Genomic DNA, 26,364 nt, shown 5'->3' on the forward strand with positions numbered 1-26,364 from the left:
AACAGATTTTTCCTTTAGTAGGCAGATTTTTAGGAATTGTAAACGTATATATACTTTGCAAATATGTACAAAATTATATAATATAAAAATGCTTTTCTCAAAGATCCATTCATTAACATCATGAAGACATTGGAATAACATTAGATATTTAATTTAAAATACATTCTAAATTAAGAAATTAAGTAATTCTTTGCTTGGGGATAAACAAAGGTAGGACTGGGATGAAAATTCAGTTCTTTGAGAACCCTGAACCCCATCAGCACATGAACAATGAGCAAAAGAAGTCCCTCCTCCGGTCCCAAATATCCAACTCCAGGAACAATGATTCCACACTCCATGAAATAACCCAAAATACACATTTCATGAAAATAAGACACCATAGCTCAAGAACAAACTTCAATTCAAAAGCTTTTGCATTGCAATATCAACTAAAAATTACTCTTTTGAATTTCTTTTAAAATCTAATTCAACTTACCTTGCAGGCAGCTTCAACTGTTTTGCACAGAGCACCTGAGGAAGGCTCACAGTGAAATATGTGAGCAATGAAGAGGTCCTGTGCTGTGTGCATTATGAAACCACACTGCTTAACATTACGGCCAATGCCTAAGAATGAGAGGTACCGCACTCGGCATTCTGCTATGAGTTTATTATCGTCCTGCAAAAAAAATATTTATGTGGTCAACTTTTATAATTCCATACAGAAGGTGATAACAAATACTATCATACGATAATGCTATGCTAAAATATAAACGATCATTTAAAATAGGGGTTAATCCTCAAATTAATCACTGATATTAAAAATGAGATGTTTTCCTCTCAATAAACTTCACTGCCTTCAATAAATCCATATTTTACCTCAACTTTCAAAAAACAGTGATGCTGCAATTTTGCTTTTCAACCTAAAGAGATACTAATAATTAACCATGTTAAATAGGTGGGTCTGACTGGTATACTAATTCATTAGCTAACATGCGGAAGTATCATGAAAATTGGAGTATTTCCTGTCAACCTATAGAGTATTTTGATGGCTTCGTCATTTGAGTACAAATGGTTCATTTTTTCAACATTCATAAGTAGTACAATATAAAATTCCACTCTGGAATGGACAATGGGATGAGGAACATGTCCCCTAAATAAAAATTTGGACATCTGATCAATAAGATTATCAGGAAATATTTAGACGATTCCACAGAGTTAAGTAATTGCTTAAGTAATTGCAAGGAAGGACACATAGTATAACTTCATCCTATAAGGTGCTAGCTGATTTTCCAGGAAAAATACTCATTATTATGTATTACAATGCGATTGTCTAAGCATAAATATCATCCACCTTGACCAGGATTTGAACCTGGATCTCTCGATGTTCGGTAGAGTGCTTTAGCCAGTTAAGCTATCAAGGCGTCCTCTTAAACTCTGAAGAAAAAATCTGGCTTTAATGCGCATTAGTGGATGACTACATTGAAAAGTTACTGCTGTGGCATCTTCCGCAGCTTCTTGGAATTTAGTATTATTTATATAAATAATATATTTTTTCTAACATCAGGCAAAGACAATGGCTATCTTTATAACACATTTTGATACTGACACTGCTTTGAACCAGTAGTAAGCAACAGAGTTTTAATATGTCCTAGACAGTACTACCTAATTAAATTCTAAAATTAATCACACCTGTATATGATGCACTCTGTTTAGTTTCATCACACATGTGATGCTGCTGTGAAACTTATACCTATTGGGCTATTGGGAATGTTACCCCTCTGCTAACACATCATAATGATCACAATAAAATTGGGAGTCTACAGGCACTAAACCTTCAGTAGTAAGAGAGTGTCGTTCAATGTGTAATATTTAGAGTGCATATCTGCTTTTACACAATGACACTAAGCGTTGCATGAAGAGTTAAAATTGGAAAAATCTCAAGGGATCTAAACAGAGAAGATTATCATACAACATTGAACTTAAACTTGAAGTCATGAATTGAGACTATCATCACGTAATTTGAAAAGTGTGGAATTAGCACTACACTAGATGGAAGTGAAGATGACATTATGTACGAGGAAGGTGACATCTCCAGTGAAAATAACTACATATATGATTTTAGCGGCAGTGATGACAGATTTCTGCGATTCTGCAGTGCATGAACATTGATATAGCTGCTAGGTTTTTTTTTATTGCAACAATACCATTTTCTTTGTATAAAATATTAACATTCAAATACAAAGAATGCCCAGAAAATAAAATACGCTTGTATTTCTTGCTGTGGCAACACTGCAATCATAGTTTGATGCATGTGCGACAGTTGCTCTTAATTCAAGGAGAAGAAGATGATGCCATTTTGAGATCGCTGTTTGTTGTTTACGCTTTATAATGCTTCGTTAGAATGGCAAATTTAATGGAAAATCCCACTGCTAATGAGATTAAATGTGATTTGTTTCCTGAGTGCAAAGAACACTAAACCAATGAAGATTCGTCAACATATTTGCGAGGTTTACAGAGAGAATGTAATTAGTGATTCAATGACAAGGAGATAGTTGCGACAGTTCATTTAAGGATGTGATCAGGTGCACAATGGCGAACATATTGGGCATCAATATTTGGTTGAAGATTAATTGGCTCGCACAGTTGAAGAAGTCACGAAGGAAAACTGTACGTTTATAATATCTGACCTTTATACGACATATTCACGAATTTCAAGATCAATTCTTCATGAAATTATAGTTTATGAAAAATTGAATTTTCTAAAACTGTGTGCTTGCTGGCTGCCAAACAGAACAATACAAGAAACAGCATCAGGGCAGTGCACTTAACTTTTTCATATGTTACAACCAAGATGGTGATGATTTTCTAAGCAAGATAGCAACTGGGTTTGAGACTTGGGTCACTTATGAAACCCTTGAATCGAAATGACAATCAATGGAATGGAGGCACACTTTGTCACCAGGAAAACTTGACATGACATGACAACTCTTACAGAACTTTGTCTCGAGCCAGTTTGATCGCCCTCTGTAAAGCTCTGACCTTGCCCCCTAGCAACTTCCATCTCTATTAGCACCTGAAAACGTTGCTTGGCGGTAAAAAAAACATCAATGAAGAATTTAAAGAACATAATACCGCATAGCTGACAACACAGGCAGCAATGTTTTATGAAGAAGGCACACAAAAACTTGTACCATGCTATGACAAGTGGCTTCAAATTAGTAAGAGCTATGCAGAAAAATTTGCAGTTTTTTTTTGCAACAAATAGCTTTCATGTGTCTGTGCTCAATTTTTTTAAATTAATTATTAATTAATTGGAACTAACTTTCTGGACCTACGAAGAATTCTGCATGTCCGGGTTTTCACCGCGTTGTTGTTTGAAGCCGACAACAGTTTCGCCGAATCTGAGTCCCTCATCTTCGACCTGAAGACGCCGGATGAAACTTCGGCGAAACTGTTGTCGGCTTCAAACAACAACGCGGTGAAAACCCGGACATGCAGAATTCTTCAAGCCACCGCCGCGAAAATCTACGCAGCCATATATTTCTGGACCTACTTTGATCTTTTCAGTCCGATCTAAGTATTTTCTGTTAATTCCGACTTAAAAAATCACAGTGTATTTAACAGGCCAGGGAATATGATAAAAGTATTCATATTTCAAACTAAATCCAAAATAAAATTATTTTCACTGTTTTGCAACAAAATGTGTTTCAGTTTGTGATGAGTCCTTTAACTTCAGATATAATCTTTTCCCATCCGAATTTAATTTTCTCCTATCATTGCGCTGATCTAATATTCTGTGACTTCTTTCCATACCTTTTCAACGTGCCTATGTAAATATTCCATTACTGACAAGTACTACCTCTTCTGAAAGTTAAAACGACAAAACTATTACCATAGACTTACCGATGGGTCTAAGATTGAGATCATAGAAGGAGCAACAGCTACATTGACATGACGCCAAAGGTCAGGTGAAGGAAGAGTCTCTTTCATTAGGTCAATGGCATCATTTAGCACATCCATCCCTGTGGCAGATGATACTTGAGTCTGTCCCAAGTACTGTGCCCTAAGAACCTTCTTGGGCTCTTCCATGGGCGTAGGGAATGACTGAGCAGCTGGAAAAATGAAAATAATATAAAAATTATTTATTATCTAAACCAACATAAAATAGGAGAGAGATTCAAAATACGAACTCATAACCAATGATTATAACTCTGAGAAGATGTCAGTTAATTTATTAGCCATAATTTTAAAGACATTAAAGTCATTTAAATCACAGGCAGGGATGTGGAAAACTATTGTATTGCTGAACTATTTTACTCAATAAAAATCCTTGAACTAATTAATACATACAGAAGTAGTAGTAGTTTTGAGGGGAGGCGACCGACAGCTGAGGTCATTTGCGCCATAGGGGATGGATAGGAAAGGATGAAGGGTGGAGAGAAACCCGGCGTCGGCATTAGCCTACTCTTTACGAAAGGCGCCAAGGGGTCCGCAGTTTAACGTCCCATCCGACGGACGGCGTACTCACTCAAAGTGCCCTCCACAAAGCACCTCAAGTAGGGATCGAGCATACAGAAGTATGGACTCAAAATGCCAACAGGCATTGTTCGGTTTCTTCTCTAAGTATCCTGAATACAACTGCTGTTGTTTTCGAATAAAGTTTCCCTTCTAAGTACTTTATCACAATTAAAAAAAAATTGAAATCACATGAAAATCCCTCAAAAGGACTTTTCCTTTGCTTTGGAACACTGTTCAATAGCCACTGTGTAAATGTCTCAAAAAATAATTATTATAATAGATGTCTTCTTTAGAGAGACCATATCTTTTAGTTTTTGTCTAATCTCTGAAAATAGAATGATAAATGTATATACTAATAAATGATTATATTATAATAAATGTTCCTATTGCTGAATAAAAAAACAACAGATGTCTATATCTTTCCTATAGACAATTAAAACAAGTAGCGATTAGAACAATTATGCTTGGTCTCCAACTCTATAATTCATGCTATTAACAGTCACTGAATGAATCAAAACTGAAAGGTAAATTCGGCCTCAATGATAATTGTTTCTTTTGCTACTATGGATAGTATGGTTTCTTTTGCTACCATGCAAACGACTACTTCATTTTCATTTATTTCACTCCGATACATTAGGGAGATTATGTTTAAATTCTTTGCAAGTTTTTAAGATTTTCTCAAGTGCTGAAAAAAGTGGTTTTATCCATAGAGATCAGCTCTCAGGTCAAGCACACACTAAAGATATAGCAAAAAGGGGACCCAAACAGAGTTTTTCAAATATTTCAATCCTAATATAACACATTTCCCCATTAACACTTATTCCAGTACACACTAAATGAGTGTTTTTTTATACAGATGCAGGTAACAGGGAATTCTGTTTTTTTTAATCTTTAATACTCATTGATTTCATGTACATTATTATTCCTATGAATTTGTATATATGTTAATGCACCCATAAATGCAATTAAATCTTAGAGAAGCCCATACAATTATGTATGGTTCTATGGCAAATAAAATCTATCTATCTATCTATCAGATGTATCAGTTATATGTACACGTATATGTACATATGTTATACATACATGATCTGCTTAACAGTTGCAAAAGATAAACTTTATGGTTTTAGCGTTCACTCCATGGAAGGTGTACGTAGACATTAGGATAGCAAGGAACAATGTAATCTTCCATAGAGTTTTTATTGGTATCGGGATTTTCACTGTTATATGACATCATGATAATAGGATATGCACATCTGGACATTGTATGCTGACACCACAGCAGATTCTGTAAGGCATTATCTATCTACAAAATTTTTAAGCGATACTTCAGTTGAAACTTTGAACAGAAAAGGTCAGTATGCGTCAGTTAATCTTATTGCCAACAGCCTACTAACTGAAAAACTTTCTGATCTGAATGTTTGACCTAAAAGTGCTGCACTTAATTGCTTTAGTTTTCCTAAAAACAGAAAGACTACTTCCCAAACGATTCTACATTGATTAAATGCAAGTCTAATATCCAGTAAAGCACGTCAAGTGCTGCTGAACATCAAATTGCATTAAAAAATTATTTGTCTAATCATTCATCGCTTTTTCTAAAGTGAATAATATGTAAATATGATTACTACATACGATGTATCCTATACTGGATCTAAGTACCACAATCCTTAGATGAAAATAAAGATTATAATTATTATTATTCATACTTTATGATGCTGTAACGTAGTGAAAGACTTTATACCATTAAAACTTCAGGAGAAAAATATGTTGCTAGTTCCTATGCTATGGTAATTACAAAAATTATGGTAATTGCTTTTCTGGTATTTCCTTAAATTAATGAAGTTTTTTTCATCAACAAATGGTATGTCAATCACAAAAGAAGAACTAAAATGCAAATGAAACATTCTTCCATACATAAACAAGTTTCAGGAGTGTAATGGGTAAAACACAAGGAGAAGCTTCATACTTACTGACGAGAGTTTGGCCATTTCTATGATGGAACCGACGGTGCTCTGTGGGCAAATTTGTGGGACGAGTTGCAAGCCCAGATCTGCCTCCAACACCGGCACCCCCTACTGGCATTCAAAACAGGTAATGAATGTAATAAATGCCAAACATAGATTCATTCAATCATTCAAAATACAATAATGAAATCAATTTAAATACGTAACTGCTTGATCAGACCATTTAGACAAGTTTTCAGCTTTAAACAACTTAATCAGCATTATAAATGGTTTGTCCAGAAAAGAAAGGGAGTACTTTTTGTTGGATGGAGGGTGGAGATGAAATCCTTTCTCATTATCTTTTACAACTCAAATGGAATTGTTCACAAGGATTTGGTTTCACCACTCAGATAGACAGTAAATACAGAATTTCACCAGTAAATACAGTAAACTATTGATCATCTGTGAGCAAATTATCCATTTTGTGGATAAATCATGCTATTCTCTTCCCACTACTTTGAAATTGCAATAAAATTACAATCTAAAAGATGATTAAACACTTCAAAAATTTGATTGCCTTTTTTTTAAAAGAATACACAAGTTTTAAACACCTAGTTTTAAATTTAAAAAAATAAAAAGTTGTCAATGGTATTCAATGGTTTGATTTGATCATTTTGTTTTACCATCTGAATTTTTTCATTATCGTTTTGGTCGCATTCATTAGCTCTAAGAATTCCATATTTTCCTTTAAGACAGGCAAATGCATAGTTTTACTATGCAACAAATAAGTCATTCACAATCTATGCGGCATTATTTTAATCTGTATCACATAATGAATTTTAATCTTTAACTGGCATTCCTTTGCCAATATCCGTTTTTCACCAGCCGTTTGTTTTACCAAGCTACATGGTTGGTTTAGTTTTCTGAGGAAAATATGTTCTGCTCATATTCACTTGATAATAGATCTGTGATCTTGTGAAACTATGATTCTTCCCTTCATAAAAATCTCTGAAAAATTGAAATTAATTGTTCTTTTTATTGCTAAAAATGCTAATTAATCACATGGGATGAAATGGGCTAGTTACCATATATATTTTTTTATATAATTACCATATTTTCCATCTATTTCGGTTATCTCTGTTTTAAGATTCTCCCTGCTTCTTCATGCATTCATTAACATGGATAATCAAGAGTTTACTGAACCAGAACACTTGAGGTAAAGTATTGTGTGAATCTGCTGACGGAATACACATTTGGATTCTGTATCATGACAACATACTGAGCTACTCATTGCTGAGGGAGTTATGGCGATGAACAATACAATAATGCTATCCCATCTCCCCTATAACATCAACTTGACCCCATCAGATTTCTTTAAGCTTCACTGGCTCAAATCCAGCCTGAAAGGATATCATTTTGGATCTTGATGAGAGATTTCTTTGAAAGAGATCTCAGATCAAGACATTGTGTCAATGCCAAGAAAACTTGCTCAAGAACTTAAACCAGTGTATTGATGCTTAAGGATGCTATTTTTTTCTCGAGAGCATGGGCAAAGTTATCGTCAATAAAATGGTTTTTTTGCAGAATTAGTCCCATAGTAGTATTTAGGGGAGGCGACTGACAGCTTAGGTCATTTGTGCCATTAGGGACAGACAGGAAAGGATGAAGGAATGAGAGAAACCCGGCGTCGGCATTAGCCTACTCTTTATGAAGGGCGCCAAGGGGTCCACAGCATAACGTCCCATCCAACGGACGGCGTACTCACTCAAAGTGCCCTCCACAAAGCACCTCAAGTAGGGATTGAGAATCCACTGAAAAATACTCAACACCGCCTGGATTTGAACCCAGGCACTCTCAGTGGGAAGCCAGTACGATAGCCCCCGCACCATATAGATCCCATGAGTCTCATTATTTCCAAACAAACCTTACATCATAAGGAAATAAAATGAAAAATTAGCCTCTTAGAACAAAAGCAATACTAACTGTCAATAGGTTTGGCCAAACTTTGCTGGAGACTTCGCTCTATCATTATCTTTTTGCAAATGTCTCTCAGTGTGTTTGCAATTGTCCTCGCTGGAATGTCGCACCTGAACACATGGCACATGTGCTTACGTGTTGTCCTATCCCTGGCCACGTATGCGAAATCCCTGAAAAATAAATGACACACTTTATTCATACATTCATTAACTCTGCATTGCAAAAAATCCCACTTAAGGGAGCTTAGAGTTAAACAAGTAATTCCACCATTACAATCTTGATCATGCACAAATTAAAGCTGAATTTGAAGTGAGATGGCAGACAGGACACATCAGACAAACAGCAATAATTTACACTCAAATGTTTTTCTTTTGAAAAAAATATAACATGCCAAATTCAAAATTAAAACACCAACCGACAAATATGGGAATTGATGGAATTAGTTGGTTTAAATACACTAGACACTTTTGAGATAACTTAAAGACACTAATGAAACTCATTGTATGTATGTACAATAAAACTTCATTATTTCTAAAAAACAAAAGGAGTGAAAAAATATTGAACTTTGGAATATCAAGGACTTGATATGAACAAGCTAAAAAAAATATCTTCCAGTTTCATATTGGGCCATTGAAATTATAAAACCATTTTATTTGTTCATTGAAACAGTAGGTGAAACTTACGTGGCAAAATTTAGGAAGGCAACAAAGACATTTGCTGTTGTGAGAATTGGTTACAAAAATATGAATATGAAAGTCCATCAGTGAGGATGAATCTGTAAACTGTGAAGTTCTGCACACTGGCTTAAGCCAACTCATTGAATGGAGCAAAAGCAGATGATATTTATATTATATCCTTCATCCACATTCACTTCAATAAGAGAGCATCAAGTAAACTTTTCTGCAAGACACTAGTCTACTCGTAGTAGTAGTAGTTTTGAGGGGAGGCGACCGACAGCTGAGGTCATTTGCGCCATAGGGGATGGATAGGAAAGGATGAAGGGTGGAGAGAAACCCGGCGTCGGCATTAGCCTACTCTTAACGAAAGGCGCCAAGGGGTCCGCAGCTTAACGTCCCATCCGACGGACGGCGTACTCACTCAAAGTGCCCTCCACAAAGCACCTCAAGCAGGGATCGAGATACCTCTGAAAAATATTCAACACCGCCGGGATTTGAACCCGGGCCCTCTGGGTGGGAAGCCAGTACGCTAGCCCCCGCACCATCTCGATCCCCAGTCTACTCGTTGAATGCTTTGTATTTCATCTGATATTATTCAATGCTGACAGCCAGAGCAGCGAAAAGAAGTGATTTTTTTCAGGAAATATGGAGTGTGTTTTTTGGGAAATTAATACCAGGAATGCAATGTCTTCATAACATATGAGTATAACATGCATTTGCATTAGGTAAAAACAGTATGCAATTTCAAAAATTTTCAAAATGAATGATATTTTTATGAGTCAGATAATGGCTTTGGATTTCACAGCATATAAATATTGATGAAAATGATGCAAAGGTCTATGAGTTTGATTGGGGATTGCGGTAAGCATAGAATTATATGATACTTTGAATTAACTGGGATCAAAATAAGGAAATTTTATTGTACATACATAGATGAATGCATGAAAGTATAGTCATAGGAGTAGGTCCAATATATACATAAATAGGAATAAAAATTCATAGATTAGCAATCAATATTTTCATAATGAGACTTTGATATCTGAATTAATATTATGTTAAGAATTACATTTCTATTATTTACTTCTCATGGAATCAATTAAGGCAAAGATAGAATTACAATTTTGTAATAGCAGTCGCAGTACCTCTAATAAGGAAGTTTTCCTGATATTGTAGGAAGTATGATTCACATTGAGGCATTATGACATTCAATAATGATCAAAGAGAATAAAACAGTTATTTAAAGTCAAAATATGGCACATTTTAAGTACGTACTCACAATAAAATAAATCATTAAATTATGCACACCACCATATTTTTTAAATTAGTCTCAATTCTTAATTGTGACACATTTCCGACTAAAATTTTTAAAAAATATATGAAATTTCAAAATTATATTTGAGAAAAGAAATGCAGTTCAATTTTATGCAACAAAAAAATAATAATTTTTTAAAATTTGGAATTTTAAGAAAATGTACCCTTATGAAAAGCATATGTCTGATGGTAAACGAATACATACAAGGCACATCATATGATATACAGGAGAAATATTGGTGCAATACATGGCATTACTAATAACATTTCCCCTCCCAATGAATTTTAACGTACATCACACTAATGCATATATACCCATGCATAAACGTGCTCCAGCAACAGATATTACTCAATAATAATTAAATAAAAACCAATATGTACATTATTAAAGTAATCCAACTGCATACCTGTTCAATAAAATTAATTATGATCTAAGATTCATTTCATTCCTCAATTTAGTCAGTTAAATACAAGCAGACTGACATTTTTTCACAAAATATGCAATACCATGATAAATTCAAAAATTGCATGATAACTACGTTAGACGTGCCATTTTCAGATGAATTATGTCACCAAAAGTTCATCTCTTGACACTTTCAATTTCCCCAGCATAGGGGACATTTCATTTTTATAAACATAATAATATTTTATTTAAATCCAAGGAAGGATGGCAGTTTCTATAAGGCTACGAGGTAAGGTGACATCTCACTAATTCACTCTAATCTTAATTATTTCAAGAGGGTGCATTCTGGAACTGCATCCCAAATATCCGAGAGATTTGCAAGAGATATAATCAGTCAAGTGAAGCACTTGAAAAAAAAATCCCTCAGACATTTGTTTTTTTTAGCAAGCATGTTTACGATTGTAAATGGATTTTAGTCTGTTTCATCGTGCACTAATTTTAAAGTTCCAATCCTAACTCTTGGGCAAATCTTTTATTCAAGAAGAATCTCTACCATTGAGTTGCTTCCAAAATTTTAATTCTGATTAATAAAACAATAAATGTTTTGTGGTATTTATTTAATTATGATGATAACATGTTTGCAATCAGGATGATTCCTTCTTTATATTTTTGTTTTCCACTAGATTTTTCTGCATCATACAACATTTTTTTCATTTCACTGCATTGATTACTTCCCTGAATTCCAAAATTTCACATCCAACCCCTGTGTGCATCAACAGGAAGATATTTCACTTGGCAAAGTACATAAAATCTTGAAGGGGAAAAGAAATAAATCAATACAGTGAACCCGAAAAATATATGAGGATGAATTCCAGTGGAACACAAAGATAATTACAATTTAAAAGCCATATTTCCCCTAATTGAAATATGAGCTACCTCGTTGATAAACAAACATCCTGCTGTGTCCAGTTGAATTAATTGGTTTTATATTTCTTTCAAATCCTTTTACTTTTTGAGATATTGTGAAATATATGATTCTTATGACATTGTTGGTAGCAAGAATTTCGAAGAAAACATAATTTGGCCTGCCAAATTTTAGTTTCATTCATGATATGTTAGAATGAGTTGTAAGTAGAGTAATTATCCCATGAATAAGCAACATATTATGAAATTTATTTCGTGGGAACGGCTGGGATTCAATGCGATTTTTATGATCACAAAAACATTGAATTAGTGCTTCTTGCAATGACAATAAAAAAAAACAATTTTCTCATTTCCATAAGACTACACTTCATCTGAGATATTTTAAAATTCTACTAAATGCTGCAAATTTCTGATTGCATATCCTGTAAAATTGAGTCTGTACAGTTTTCTGACGAATGCTGTATCCAGCAAAACAGTAAACATGTTATTGTCGAGTTGAGTCTGTAATTTAAAGTCATTTGTAAAGTTGCAGAGATGTCCAGATTCTTGAGTTTAAAGTGTTAATAGTACTGTATTTCAAGATATAAAATTGGGATTAGTATTAGCTAAAAAAAAACGCCTTAACTTTTGATATAAATTCCATTCTTATGATTACATATGCAAGCGTTCTAATAAGGGCTTATACTCATGGAATAAGACTCTACTTTTGTATTTACTTAAGAATTGAGCACCTTACAGGAGACTGGAGAATCGGTGATGGGAATTAAATGATGGAACAAGTTAGTATTGACATTAGTAGTGAAAGCCGGAAATGCAAGTTGAAGGAATTAAAATGAAAACATGGGCCAAAACTTTTCAAAAGGAGACTTGGAACTTCATTCATGGAAGATTATAAAATGGTTCTGTACATTTTTGTAAGGTAAAAATGACCATACCATCAACGCAAAGTTTAACTCAGACCGCTATTTGCTAATTTTCTTGATGTGACAAAAAGTTCCACAAATAAAAATACAAGATTAGGTAGTTTGAAATCATGACAAAATAAATTTCAATGCAATCTCAATGCAATTGTCTCTAATTGAATCATTATGAGTTTGATGCAGCTGACACACCTGATAATCAATTTGATAATTTTAATTTAATGACACTCCTAAAAAATACAATTACTTGCACATAATAACATTAATGAAAGGAGATAAAGGAAGGGAAGAGTAAATAGGAATTCCAGCTCTCAAATACCATTTAAATGAGGAACTAAGACAATACATATGATGAGGGCAGTAGCCAGCACAGAAAACTCACCTAAGCCTAATAGAATATCAATGAGCAAAAATTGCAGCCGCTATATTAAGAATATCATTAAAACATAAGAGAATGAAAATGTTGCTGGTCTTATCTGAGCGATCCAATCCAAGATATCATCAACATGGGCAATTTTACTCGACACAAGTCCATTTCGGGCCAAATCTAAATGCTATCACCTATGGTCATTCATTTCTAAACCACTTCCTGCCAACTTCAATTAGTTTGCTGAACATTACTACCTTCTTAAGCTCTTGGCATCATCTTCTATCGCCCATCATGGCATACGAAATACAGAATATTTTCATCCTTTGTCCATACTCACCCAAGAACAGCCCATGTATTACAGCTTTCAAACATCCCATGGCAGGCAAATATCTCCTCTGTTTGCTTTCTCTGCCTTTATTCAATCTAACTAGAAAACTTCCACCACACGTATCCTCTTCCTCTTTCATATCTAACACTTTTTCATTTGCCTTCGACTGTTCAGCTTGTTTTCTCCATACTCCCTTCTCAAAAATCTCTACCTAAGCTCTTTCCTTAAAGAAAAAAAATTAATGGAACTATACACCATCATACTTCCATTTCAAAGACTTAACTAAACTTTTCTTCATGTCTCCAAACTTAGTCACTGAAAATTGTCAATCGATTGCTTTTCTCTTGATGCCCTACATATGTACTGAGATGATTTTATTGCATAAATTACTGCTAAAATAAGGAACTGCTTTAATCTATTCCCTCCTATTTTAGCCCTTGATTATAGTACTACAAGTAATGAACTCTAGTAATTCTACTTAATCAGAATGAATTACTTTGTCTTCTGACTTCATTACTTCATATTCTCCAATAAATTAATTACCGTATTTTCCCATCGATAACGTGCACCTTATGTATGTATAACACACATGCAGAACTATGTAGTTATCATGAATTAGTATAGATGCCATGCATCGGTAAATACATATATATATATATATATATATATATATACACACATATATATCCATATATATACATATATATATATATATATATATAATTATATATATGTATATATATATATATATATATATATATATATATATATATATATATATATATATATATACACACACACGCATAAAAATGAAAAAAAGTTTGCGTAAAAATACATTTATATCAGATGTGTGCGAGTAAAAATACATCTATGGTTGGATTTTTTCAATTTTCATCACATAACGCACATTGTCATTTTTTCGATCATCTGAAAATTTTTGTATTGATACACACACCTTATTCATGGGAAAATATGGTAATATGACCACTCCATTCTGCCGATTGCTTCCCTAAATCCACCAAGCAAAAAAAGAAGTCAACTCACATGTACAATAAAATAATTTCAATGGCACATACATAAAATCCCTAAAAATAAAAGGCACATCAATTCAAATCAAATACAAAAGAAAACTATGTCATTCACTCCACATGCTCATGCCATGTCCCAAAATGCATTTCAGCGAGGCTATCTAGAATGCATAACTACTAATTTATAAAGCAGAACTGTGTTTACCTCTCCCTGGAGTTATCAGGCACACCACCACATGGATTAATGATGAGAGAAGAGATTTAAATTAGCCAAATTGAGTACAGACAAAATCTTTTCGTTTGTTCAAATCCTTACAGAACAGCAAGGGATTTAAGTTCTAACAGTTCTATTACTATTACCATAAAAAAAAGCAACTATCAAATTTTCTATTCCATCTACAATAAAACATACTACATACAGAGTAATGACAACTCTGATTTACATTTTACTATATGCAAAGTACTACTAGGAAGGTGTATTAGATTAAAACAAAACTAATTCACAATGCATAATTTTTCTCATGAGTTTTATAGCACCCTCCACCAGTGTTGCCAAGATAATTACTCCAAGATGTTACATATTTTATAGACACCAAAAGATGTACAAGATGAAATCAACTGTAGAAGTCTTAACTTTGCAGAATGTCATCTTTACGCAGACAGAAATAATGAGAGTAAATTCACAATTTATTTCATGAGTAGCTTTCTATATAGAATGGCTTGAATAACAGCACTCACACATACAATAAATAGCACAATTTTATTCAATTATTTTATATATCTGCATTCATAAGTATCTTAAACAGAATCCTGTACTTTAAAGATCAGTGAAAAACTAAAATGAATAATGAGTAAAAGTTGCCTAAAATTTTAATTGATATCCATTAGAGGGTATCTATTAAAGAATCCACTGGTTTAGTGAATGCACATATATTTAAGTGGTCTCAGTGAAACATGAAATTAGAGAGGAATAATATTTTATAATTGGCAATACTATGTTATTTGAAATTCAATTATTTTGGTAGTTATTCACTTATATATATATATATATATATATATATATATATATATATATATATATATATATATATATATATATATATATATATATATATATATATATATATTTCTATATATATGAACCATAAACACAGTAATCAACCCGAAGGTCTGTTTGGAAGGTGATGGTAGAGTTCACCCAGTACTAAGCCTTATACGGCGTGTGAAATTCACACATCAGGGTAGGGGGGCCAGTTCCTTTCCCTGTGCCGGTTATGGTTTCCCAGGAAGATCTGATACCCAAAAAATCACATAGCTTGGGTGGAGCTGTAGGTGCCCAGAGTGCCTTACCCGGGAATCGAACCTGGGACCCTCTGGTCAGCAGTCTAACGCTCTACCCACTGGACTACCGCCACCCACTATTTATATATATATATATATATATATATATATATATATATATATATATATATATATATATATTCCTGTATATACATATCTATGTTGGTTATCAGCTATTTTCAGCCCACATGTTTCTTTCTGTCAGTATACACTTATAGTATGTGGTGATTCCTGCAGCAATTAGTTTAAATGGATCCTCTTATAATAGTGAATGCTGAAATACACCACATATTTTAGCATATGACTATCCAAAAAAATGTTTAGAGAACTTTTACTCATGGGATACACTGAGTATTTGAAAAAGCCACTCACAAATTCATAAAATAATATTCCGTGGGTGAGTTAAACAGTTTCTATTAGTATTTTTTTCAAAAATTTTTAATTGCAAAGATTTAAATGAATTTATGACATGTCCCCTAACAAAAAACATAGTAATTATTTATATCAAAAACATTAGTCTTTTTGTTCACAGATTTGGGATGCATGATGATGCTCAGGGGTAGTTGAGTAAATTTTTACAATCAACTCCACATTATCAATCTCATTCTTAAACTGGATAAATAAACTTTTGAGATCAATAGTCCACCATCAATCAAACCCTTTACAGGTATTTCTCTCTCTTCAAGCAAGACTCAAGAAGCAGGGTGTTCAAGGTGATACATTTCATTAAGCATAAGGAATTGTCAAGGTTTCTTTCCTAGCTGAAAAAAACTATTTCTGGGAGGATGACTCAGTTAAGCTAATAACTTTTTGTGTCAAATAATAAACACTGTTTTAAATTTTCATTGGCCTTAGTATTAGGTGAACTCTACCCTAATCCATCAAACCAGCCTGCAGGTTGATTACTGGAGTTAGTTTGCAGATCATATAATAAATTTTATCCACATTAAGTAGTTTTCATTCCCAAGGAATGCTTTTATGTTCAAAGCACTGCATTTTATCACACACCCTTTTCTTATGAACCCTCACCTGCTTTTTTTTCTTTCACATTTCCCTTAAGAATATATTTCATGCTGATTTATTGATGCCTCACCTTACAATATGCCCCATTGCCCATTAAATCATGAACCCAATGTGCAGGAAAGGGTTCATTTAATTGCACTACTCATTCTTCTCAAATAAATCTGTTTTATGAAAAAAAAATACAAAGGCCTTTCTGGTAATGTTCTGAACTGTCAATGAATATGATCAGTCTTAAACAGTTGTGCTTAACACAGCCGAACACCAGACCACCATTGATTTCATTGACTACAGACAAGTGAGTTTGCAGTAGGGAAAAATTTTAAATGAAGACTCCAACTGGCAATGTAACTTCATAAGACTACAGCATTGATGTAACAAAGGAGACAACATATTTAACTAATGAAATAATATAATACCCTATCAGACAGATAATTTTTAATGAATTTCTAGCCACACATAACAGCAAAGAAGCATGAAAAATGATATTGTACCAATCAATATAAGAGGAAGATAATTTTGGGAAATTAGATATGAATTATATTTCTTTTAGTGTTCAAATAAAAATGATCACAGTATCATTGATGTGTGTATTCCTTATAAGTTTCTAAGTGAGGGCATGTTTTTAGTACCTTTTATCCTAAAACACGGTGTTTCAATATTCTAATACTGTTTTCAATCTAGGAAAGCCTACACCTGTTAGTTTCCCTTTCAAGCTCTGCATAATTTTAAAATGAGAGTAATTATGTGACAAAGCTAAAGTAAAACTGCAAATTTTACATACTGAACTATAATATTATCTTGACACAGTTTTATAAATAACTTTCACCATTAAAATCTTAATTATATATAGCAGACAGATAACATTACCTTCCATTATCCCTGCCAACTCCCCAAACACGAATTGTGTGTATTGGTTGAGTGTTTAATACAGTTAAATTTTCTGGGTCAATTAGCTTGAGAGCACCCTCATCTAAGTCCATGAAAAGATCTTTTCCCTGAAATGAAATGATTTTACTTTTAAATTTTAGGAATAAACACACAAAAAAATCATTGAATACAATTATTTAGAAAAAAGTAACAAATATTTTGTACACTATAACATGCATTCTATAACATGAAAATGGAAAGTTCTTATCTTTGCGAATCCATTAAAATGTTTATAGAGTTTCACTGGTCAAATAAATTTAAAAAAATTTAATCAATACAATTTCGTTCAGTCACACATGCATCACAGCTACTGGTGATGACCTTGCATGCCACATTATTTATTCAAGTCCCTATTACAACAAATAATGAAAATATTTAGAAATGAATTAATCCGACTTTTGAACTCATTAGCCAAATCTTGAGCTAAGTGCTTCTACGAAAAACATATAAGATGACTTTCCATATGAATTATTGGTTGCTTGGCCACTCAGATAAATGCATCCATCATTATATTTACTTAAAGAAGTTTTATTAAAATAATTACTGACTCTGCCCGGCATGCTGCTTGTAAAACACGATAATTTCATTTTTTCATTCAAGCAAAAAGCACACATCACCACCAAAACTCTTCATTGAAAGAGTTTTTCATTCCCGTCACCGACACGAGATTTAAATAAACACTTGACGTTATCATCCTCATTTTAAAGATTTACAGTTTTCTAAAGTCATACTTCTTAATCCTACAAATATATAAAGAACCATTATACTGACATCTCCCCAACGACCGACAACATCAAGAAGATCATTGCGTCCAAGGGAAAGATCCACAATGCACTTATTGACAGCCTTACTGCTGCGTTCAGGAGTAAGGTCCTCCTCGGCTATTTCCACCCAACCAAGGGATCGTACGGCAAACCTGATTGGTCGCTCTCTTGATGCTATACTATTACTGCTACTGCTCCCACCAATGCACACCGGTTCTGGTTCAGATCGTGCCGGGAAACTTCTCCTCCTTTAAATTCAAAGAAAATCACTGTCAGTCACCAAAGAGTGAAAGTTCCGACTAAGTGATATACAATGAGGGCAACGTGTGGAGAAATTTAGGATCTAATATAAGTTTTTTTCATATTTTTTCGAGGTACAACAAGACGTCCAGGTAAAAAAATATATTTTTCCAGTACAAACTTTCAAGCTACATGAAATAAACTAAAATCACAGTAATTTCTTTCAATCTTCCCACTCCTTAAGAGATTTTTTTGACCTTTTTGCACTGATGATAGAGAAAACTCAATTTTCCTAAAGTAGATTATCTGTGCTATTCTTTTTTCCTACTTAACCCTGGAGGTGAGTATTGGAATAGATGAAAAGAGGACGGGTTGAATTGATATTGGGAGGGGAGTGAGGCAGTGGTGCTGCCTCTCGCTCAACCTCTTCAACCTTTATGTTGAAGACATGGCCAGGACATGCTGGAGATAAGATACAGGAGTGTCAATTGGACGAAGAAGGATCCTGTGCATCGTATTTCCTGATGACATGACCCTTTTTGCTCAGAAATGAACGTTAATAACTTTTAAAACTTTGATCGTAGAATTTGGAAAACTTATGCGTTCAAAATTATTGAGACAAAACACGCATATGAATCAAACAGTCACAGCACAACTAGAAATATATGCATAGATTAAAATTTTGACTGCTAATGGTAAACTATTTGATCCTGTTCAGGTTTGGTTTCAAAAATGGCAACAGGTAATTCAAATATGTAGAATGAGACATATGGAAGGGAGCAAGATTTGTGATAACATATGGCTAACTACTAACTGGCTGAAAAAAAACAAAATCATGTTTCACACTTATACTACAAAAATTCCAGGACATTTTATTTAATTTTCCAGGGCAATTCCAGATTTTGCATGCTTTCCAGTGTCACATGGTAATCCAGATGTATCCATTCTGTGAATTACATTAAGTATAAAAATCAGCTTCTTCATCACACTTCTTGAAGATTGCTTCAAGGTCAAGAGGAGGGGGCACGGCTGACTGTGTGTGTCCTATTTTACATAATCATCTCATAAACCCATTACCAACCGTATCGCCATGGCAGGTTGCAAAATGAGGTAACCTTCAAAATCAAGTCAGGATAATGGAACCAGAGACAAACAAATTTCTGAGAGAGCCACACTCACTTGAATGCCATTTCCTCTCTCCTTTCTTCTCTTTTCTTGCCATCCAAGTCCTCCAATGCTGAACTAGTACTGCTTCGAGTTACAGTGTTAAACATGGGGGCCGGGAAGCTATTCAATGCCTAGAAATGAATAGATCAATAATGTCATTCTCAAAAAAAAGTTCACAATATATGAGTATGAATCAGCAAGCTACAAAAAAAATTAATGATAACGACAGAAATTAATTTGCGAGTTTTTATTAATTGAGTTAACAATTACAAATAAATTTGTTGTTTAGCTCGTGGACACATTTGCCAAAATTATACAATTTTGCTTATATGAGGTTCACGATGGACCTCTCCACACCGTTTACAGGACATGAAATTGGTGAATTGGTGGTAGGTCCCATTTATGGTTTGCCGTACACCTAACATGCATGGTGAATTTAAATATCACAAGTAGGGGTCTTCATATTTATATACACTAAGCATCTTGAGGGATTAGGGACTGTATGATTGAAAAAGAGCCATTCTGATGATGATGATGAAAAGGAAAAGAAAAACTGCTCTAAAACTTCTTACCCTGAAAATAGTAAAATAAAAAGATTTTGCAAGAAAAACAAAATTTGCACTTTTCCACACTTTTATTTGTAACGTACAATGCGTTTCAGTTCATCGAAACATCTTCAGGTGCAAGACAGGTGCATTGTACATAACAAATAAATCTAAGGAATGGTGCAAATTTCATATTTCATAATGACAAACTTCCACTTCATCTCGCCTGAATCTGTTGAATATAAAAAATATTTTGATTGAATAGTTCAACCAAAGGTCATTGGGCCTATAATAAGGAAACTTATTAATTTTAAAACATTATTCACATACAGCAGTAGTGCCAATTTACAGTGAAAAAATATAACAAACATGAAAGAGGACAAAAGACAATAACATCATAACAATAAACAATGAGAAACGAACATGGACTGTGGGGAAAAAATTAATTTGTTGAAAGGTTGGATAAAGCTTGGAAGGATTGATTGATTGATGGAGGAAACCATTTATGAAAAGTTTTCATCTAATTTAGGTACCTATAAACCACTATGTTCTATTCCGCTATCATTATTTCATACAAGCCTGGACATAATTTTTAATCTGCTTATTTCTTAGGCTTTAGTAAATACATATTTGAAGAATTTGGACATTATACCACAGAAGCATTACATTCTAGAGGTATTGTAGGGAAAACCTTTAAAGATGGAATCTGTATGAAATGAGAACAAGTCAATTCCCAGAAATTTAAGAATCATAGTGGATAATTTTACATTTTATTCTCATATAGATAACTTATCTGTGCTCCGTAAATTTCTGACTGCTTAGGTGAATGTGATGGACAGAGTATCAGGATGGGCAGGGGAGTGAGAGATGCTTACTATCATCAATTCTTTTCAATACATAGAGAAAAATAATGACTAAAGAGGCATCAGAAGATCTCTTAAGTAGGAATGAAAGTTGGTGTAGAATTCATAAAATCAATTAGGTTTGCCAGTAAGCCAAGCGGTTGCAAGCATTACTAAGCACATTAGAAAATCAGTATGATACCCATGGGATGAAAATGAATGATAACAAAACAAAGGATAGAGAAAATGTCTTTAAGAAAGAATAATGCAAAGTGAGGCATTAAAATAGGTGGACAAGAACTAGAGAAGGTGGAACAGTTTACTATTTATATTGAAAATCTTTTGGACAAAGATGATCAAAGTAGTAGGATAACTGTAATAGGCAAAGAAACTTTCACAAAGAGGAGGGAATTCATGACAGGGATGTTGAGAAAGGATTTTAAGAAACTATTAGTGTCAAAACTCTGATATCAAGTGTGATTTTGTAAGGCAAGGAATCTTGGGTCATTGAAGCAAGATAATATGCATCGATTGGAGGTTTTTGAGATGTTGGTGTAGAGAAGGACGGAAAAGGTGAAGTGGACAGAAGGAAAACAAACAAATAATTACTAATGCAAAGCGAAAGGGAAGGAGAGAGGTTTTTTTGGGTAAAATTCAAAGGAGGAAGGATAGATGGGTGTAGCAGATCAGTTTCATTCGCAATGGAATGCTCTAGACTGACTCCAATGGCTTTTCTTTATGTAGCCTGTCTTGGGCTTGACAATGTTTACTGTTCTAATATCAACTATTATCATAAAGTCTTTTACATTATTGAATTACCCTTTCATGGACTGTAATATTTTCAAAGGTAAATTATTAAATTACCTGCAAAAATATTCGAGCCCTTTCCTAACAGAGTGTATACTTTTAAGAATAGATGTAAGGTATATATGTAAAAATTTGATTTATGTGTGGTGTATGGTATTATATGTTATAGCTTAATTTTTTTTTTTTAATTTATCTTTTTTTTTCTTGCTGGTTAATGGTTGTAAATGGGATGGGGATTCACTTGTTTTGTTAAAGAGATCTGTGTTTGTCTGGTTTTATGTATTATATTTTGCAATTGTTTGGGACTTGTGTGCCACCTGACAGTGTCTATTAGCACATGTGTATTTATAATAATAATAATAATTCAAATGAAATACATTTGGTCATCCTATCTTGTTCTTATCCGTGGCAAAAAGACAACCATGTCATTCATATCAACTTGAATAAATGGTAAATGTATACATCTGGGTTAGAGAAAATATATAATTATTGGTGTACATCAGCAGTAAATGGGTCTTGGGTTTTCATTCCACATTCCAATGGTAAGATTTAAAATCTTACCCAGAGACGATAGTCAACCAGAGATAACGTTAATCAGATTGTACCACCCTTGAAGCTACAATAACAGAGCACAATGGAACATGCCTTAACGACATAAAAAATTCTAATTGAACTACTCCTTCTTTGAAATGGCAACAGGAGTTGTACGGCAGGAAATGATAGTTTGACAAATTGTGACCTTACAATAACTCATTACTCTAAAATTACTCTCATATACACACGTTTTTTTTAAATAAGACTGATGGTATACTTACACTTTCAGCTTCCTTTGCAAGCGACCTCGGCCTCTGTTCGCTCTTTCCATTGGTCGGCAGGGTTGGTGGCTCTCTCTGTATTGTACCACTTTTTATGTGCCAATAGTATGGTCCGTCTCCATCTGGAAGAAATCATAATGTGTACCTATAACACGCAAAAAATCTCGGTGGATATTGATTTTAATTTTCAAAACAAATTTCCCACACCAGCCAAATCCAATTACATAAGTGCAACTGGTACTTTATATATATTTTTTTATTTATTAAAATTCATTGTGGTTTGCAACTATTATAAAACAAACAATTGAGTTTAAAGTCTGCTCAAGAGTAACAATTTAATTTTTATATCAAAGGTGATGATTATGACTCATGTACTCGAAAAAAGGATGATGTGAATTTGTTGCCAAACTCATCAAAGGCATTACACAATGACTCGAGAGTAAAATAAAAATATTGCTGTCTGAAGTAATTTCCCTTTTTCACCAATACCATTCAAGCTACAGATGTGAACGATAAAAAATATCTCAAGAGTGGACAGCAGTTGCCAACCATTATTGAAGAATGCAAACATTTTACCTCGCCATGTATTTATAATTTTTATTCCATGTGTCTAACAATAGAGTGTTGAAACTTTGTAGGATGAGGATACCTAAGATTAATATACTGGTAGAGTACATGATGATAGGTTTACGATGCATAATTTAGAAATGTACTACAAGAACCCAACAACATATGCTGGGTCTAAATTTTTTTAAAAAGTTATCTTCTGGTTTAAAAAATATTGAAATCTACTCTGAATTGTCATGTAATAAGACCACCATTTTAATAAATTTTCTTATTCCAAAAATTACTGTTACTACTGCTACCTACAAATTGCAGCAAAACGGTAGACGCAAACAATGGCAGCAGTACCATTTGGGCAGCACTTGTGGCATTGACAGTAAATTTTGGAATCAATTAAAAATCTCACAAATGATTACAGTGGTCGATACCATGGGTAAAAGGAAAAACTTGAAATAATTATCGATTATTTACAACTTGATAAATACTGTTGAGAGAACTAAATTACATTTATTTTTGTCCCTGTTGCTTGACAACATGCATTTAAAAAATTTCATAAGTTATAATTAAAGTTAATTAACTGAAATTAACTTGGCTAATTTCAATAATTATGAAAAAAAACAAGGGTCCACTTATAAATGAGATAAGTAATAAACAGGATATTTTAAAATATCAATTGTGGGGGTCTAACTATACGTGAGATCGATATATATATATATATATATATATATATATATATATATATATATATATATATATATATATATAGTACAATACACCGTAACACACAATATAGAAACACCAAAAAAAGAGAACACTCACACGTATTTTCTTGATATTTCGACAGAAACAATCCGTCTTCCTCTGAAGATATAGAAGTAATGACTGACTTTATATCTTCAGAGGAAGACGGATTGTTTCCGTCGAAATATCAAGAAAATACGTGTGAGTGTTCTCTTTTTTTGTGTTTCTATATTGTGTTACTGTGTATTGTACTATTCGGCACTTCCGTGTTACGTCTATGAAAGCATATATATATATATATATATATATCTATATATATATATATATATATATATATATATATATATATATATATATATATATATATATATATATATAAATATAAATATATAATTATATATATATATATGTATGTATATATATATATATTGCATGAGAACATATGTTAAATTTTGACACCGCCAATAAGAATTTGGTTGGGAATTCAATTGACCGCATGTGTGTCATCAAGTGGACTGTTATCACCACGGTTGCCATACCTTCGTGTCTCTCCCATCCAGGTGGCAGCATATCCCTCCTCAAATTGGCCCTCAGCTCCTGTCCTTGGCCTTCCTCATCCTCCTCCTCCTCCGAGTCATCATCCTCTTCCTCCTCAGAGTCATCTCCCTCCTCTTCTTCATCCTCAACTTCTTCCTTATCCTCGGAAGACGACCTCTCCACCTGGTCCTTTGACACCTCCCGACAACCAAGGTCCACTGGCCTCTTCACCGGCACAGCATAGAGGTCATTGTTTAAATGCCCCTGTATGTGTGGCACCCCTCCCGAGTCCAAGCCCACCATGTGATCCACTGTCCGATGCTGATTCCGTAAGACTTGGATGCCGTTATCTGCAGTGTCGGGTGAGTTCACATCCATCATCCTGTTAAGAGGAGGATAATTTAACAATTATTTCCAACAAATCCAACTTGGAAGGGTAATGATGGCATAATAGTTTACATAATGAAATTTTAATTTTGATTTTGTAGATAGTGGTCCTCTGAGTAGATTAACTAACATGCATACACATGAATAAAAAATCATAAAATGTAAGTGAAGAATGGTTGAAAATGCTGAAGATTAAATGTTAAATGGACAAAGTGAGGAACACGTACTATATATACATATATATATATATATATATATATATATATATATATATATATATATATATATATATATATATATATATATATATACATTCAAACACGAAATCCCGCCAAACGGTTATATCTGTTTCTGTATATATGAGTATATATATATATATATATATATATATATATATATATATATATATACACATATTACTTATATATATATATATATATATATATATATATATATATAATATCGTCTAAAACAGATTTTGTGATTGTGTGTGGTATTAAAACTACAAGCAGAAATAAATGCACACATGTGAATTAAACCTGCATTGTATTATGTTTTATCTTTAACTAATTGTATATATCTTTCTGTGCGCAATGATTTTGAAATAGAAGCATTAGAAGTGATTGTCCCTTGTCTTATACGTTGCCTCTTGCAAACACTATTCCATATAATTCTTCTTTTTAAATCACGTCATCACTGACCAATATGTCGATACGATTCTGCTGTTAAATCTCACATCTCTGACGCACTAGAAAAATTTTAGGAACTTTTTTTAAGTTAAAAAATATTTTTTTAAAACAATATAATATTAATGGTTGCATGCAAGAAATAACACAATTAACAGTAATTACGACTTACAAACTTGAGAAGATTTTCAGTCATTCGTGACTTCGAGCGGAGTATATTAATTATATGTTCCAGTGGAATATTTTCCATTTGTTTGTATAAATTCATTGACTTTTTCAAACTCAACGTAATTCAATTGCAATTCAATATTTTTACAAGTCAGCAAACACAGTGTTATGTTAAATTGGAACACACACTCTGATCTATTGTGTTTGACTTTCAAATGATGAGGTACTATTCTTGCACTGCACATTATATTTCCAAGAGAAACCATTCAAAACACTCAACTAATAACTACATGGAATCACAGGCTATTTCACTCTCAGTTCAATCCTCTGCTAAGCTTAGAATTTTAACAGTTATAATTTTATATTATAACTGTTATTTATATAGACTGGAGGCTTTTGAAATGTGGGTGTGGAGAAGAATGGAGAAGGTGAAAT

The 26,364-nt window shown here is 33.3% G+C and overlaps 1 protein-coding gene across 6 annotated transcripts in view; it reads right to left on the reverse strand.

The window, feature by feature from the left end:
• The window catches only part of LOC139691587 (amyloid beta precursor protein binding family B member 2-like), a 400,834-nt gene that overhangs the window by 9,718 nt on the left and 364,752 nt on the right, over positions 1-26,364 (reverse strand). For 5 of the 6 annotated variants that reach the window (XM_071589484.1, XM_071589483.1, XM_071589480.1 and 2 more), the window contains 9 exons: positions 24,691-25,070; positions 22,847-22,968; positions 19,850-19,968; positions 18,438-18,678; positions 17,607-17,734; positions 8,421-8,584; positions 6,465-6,569; positions 3,883-4,091; positions 476-655 (listed from right to left, as the gene is read on the reverse strand). In XM_071589484.1, coding sequence (XP_071445585.1) covers positions 476-655; positions 3,883-4,091; positions 6,465-6,569; positions 8,421-8,584; positions 17,607-17,734; positions 18,438-18,678; positions 19,850-19,968; positions 22,847-22,968; positions 24,691-25,070 — 1,648 coding nt within the window. The remainder of the gene's footprint in view (positions 1-475; positions 656-3,882; positions 4,092-6,464; positions 6,570-8,420; positions 8,585-17,606; positions 17,735-18,437; positions 18,679-19,849; positions 19,969-22,846; positions 22,969-24,690; positions 25,071-26,364) is intronic. The other variant, XM_071589482.1, reaches the window with a different exon arrangement.

The sequence above is a fragment of the Hetaerina americana genome, unplaced genomic scaffold (genome assembly GCF_022747635.1).
Source record: "Hetaerina americana unplaced genomic scaffold, ioHetAmer1.1.p SCAF_38, whole genome shotgun sequence".
Lineage (NCBI taxonomy): Eukaryota > Metazoa > Arthropoda > Insecta > Odonata > Calopterygidae > Hetaerina > Hetaerina americana.